The following is a 1,143-nucleotide window of genomic DNA, read 5'->3' on the forward strand; positions in this document are numbered from 1 at the left end:
TACTTTTTACACCTACTTAACTAAGTACCTTTAAGACCCTGTGTTAAAGTTTACACCTTGTTTCTCAGTGTGTCCACCCGACAGTTCACAACATGGCATCTAAACTGATGCCAAAATAACTCTAGTTAAAAGAGTTCATGGTCTGGTCTGCATGCAAAGCTCACAATACATCTAAGCGTAGGATTGAGGACTAGACTGTAAAAAAAAGGAGTAAGGGAAGTTCCCTCCTGCATTCCCTAATGATGTGAAAGTGTAACAATTTACAGAGGCTTTTATCCTTCCCTAAGTCCTTATGAATTTATAGTTTACAAAATAAAGGGACAAAACGGACAGACCTAATTTTACAAAACAGGATGGTCACAGGCATAAGGTCTATACACCATGGAAATACTAAAGACTAGATATATAGATTGTTTTAACTACAGAAAAAGTCCAAAGTATTCCCATCAGCATTTCGTTGTTTGACCCCCCCCACTGGAACTGATTACGTTTTATGACTCTCAGCAGAAGGACCTCTTAATTTCTGAGAGGTTTTATATACACCGTGCACCGATGTCGAGCACTGGACGCGATCTGGCTGGTGTATGAGGAAGAGCGCAGCTTAGAGCACCGAACCCAGTGCTGCTTGTTCTCCGCTGACTAAAGGGGAGCCCAGACCCAGTGCCTGTAACCCACACGCTTCGAAGCTTTCAGGTGGCTTGGAGCCAAAAGACACCTCCTACCCAAATTCGGCAAAGGCCTAAAAGGCAGAGAGGGCCGTGGCCTCCCTCGGGCAGGGGGTGACCTACTTCATGGTGGGCTGCCAGTGCACGACTGCTGTGCTGGGGCCAGCACCAGCCCCGGCGGTTGCCCCAGCTTCTAACCCGCCATCAGGAGACAGCCGCGGGATGCGTGAGGAGGACGAGGTGATGGCCTGCGCGGCCTTTCCCCAGCAGCCGCATCCCGGAGCCTTCCTCCTGGGGCGGCCCGCCTGGCGCGCGGCGACTTTCAGCCTCCCGCCCGCGCACCCCCTGGAAGGCGGGCGGGATGAACGGCGAGGGCGTCCCTAGCACCGTCTCCTCCCGCCGACGCTCGCCTCCTCGGCCTCTGCTGCGGTTACGCTTTAACCAGCCGCCGCAGCTACCGGCGACGGCGCGGAGGCTC

At 53.1% G+C, this 1,143-nt stretch overlaps 1 protein-coding gene across 1 annotated transcript in view; it reads left to right on the top strand.

Annotated features, from left to right (window-relative positions):
- Positions 1 to 1,026: 1,026 nt before the first annotated feature.
- The window catches only part of BAZ1A (bromodomain adjacent to zinc finger domain 1A), a 69,082-nt gene continuing 68,965 nt past the window's right edge, over positions 1,027 to 1,143 (top strand). Inside the window, exon 1 of the mRNA XM_026849297.1 lies at positions 1,027 to 1,125. Coding sequence (XP_026705098.1) covers positions 1,027 to 1,125 — 99 coding nt within the window. The remainder of the gene's footprint in view (positions 1,126 to 1,143) is intronic.

This window comes from Athene cunicularia (assembly GCF_003259725.1).
Source record: "Athene cunicularia isolate RWA chromosome 5 unlocalized genomic scaffold, athCun1 chr5_part1, whole genome shotgun sequence".
Classification (NCBI taxonomy): Eukaryota; Metazoa; Chordata; class Aves; order Strigiformes; family Strigidae; genus Athene; species Athene cunicularia.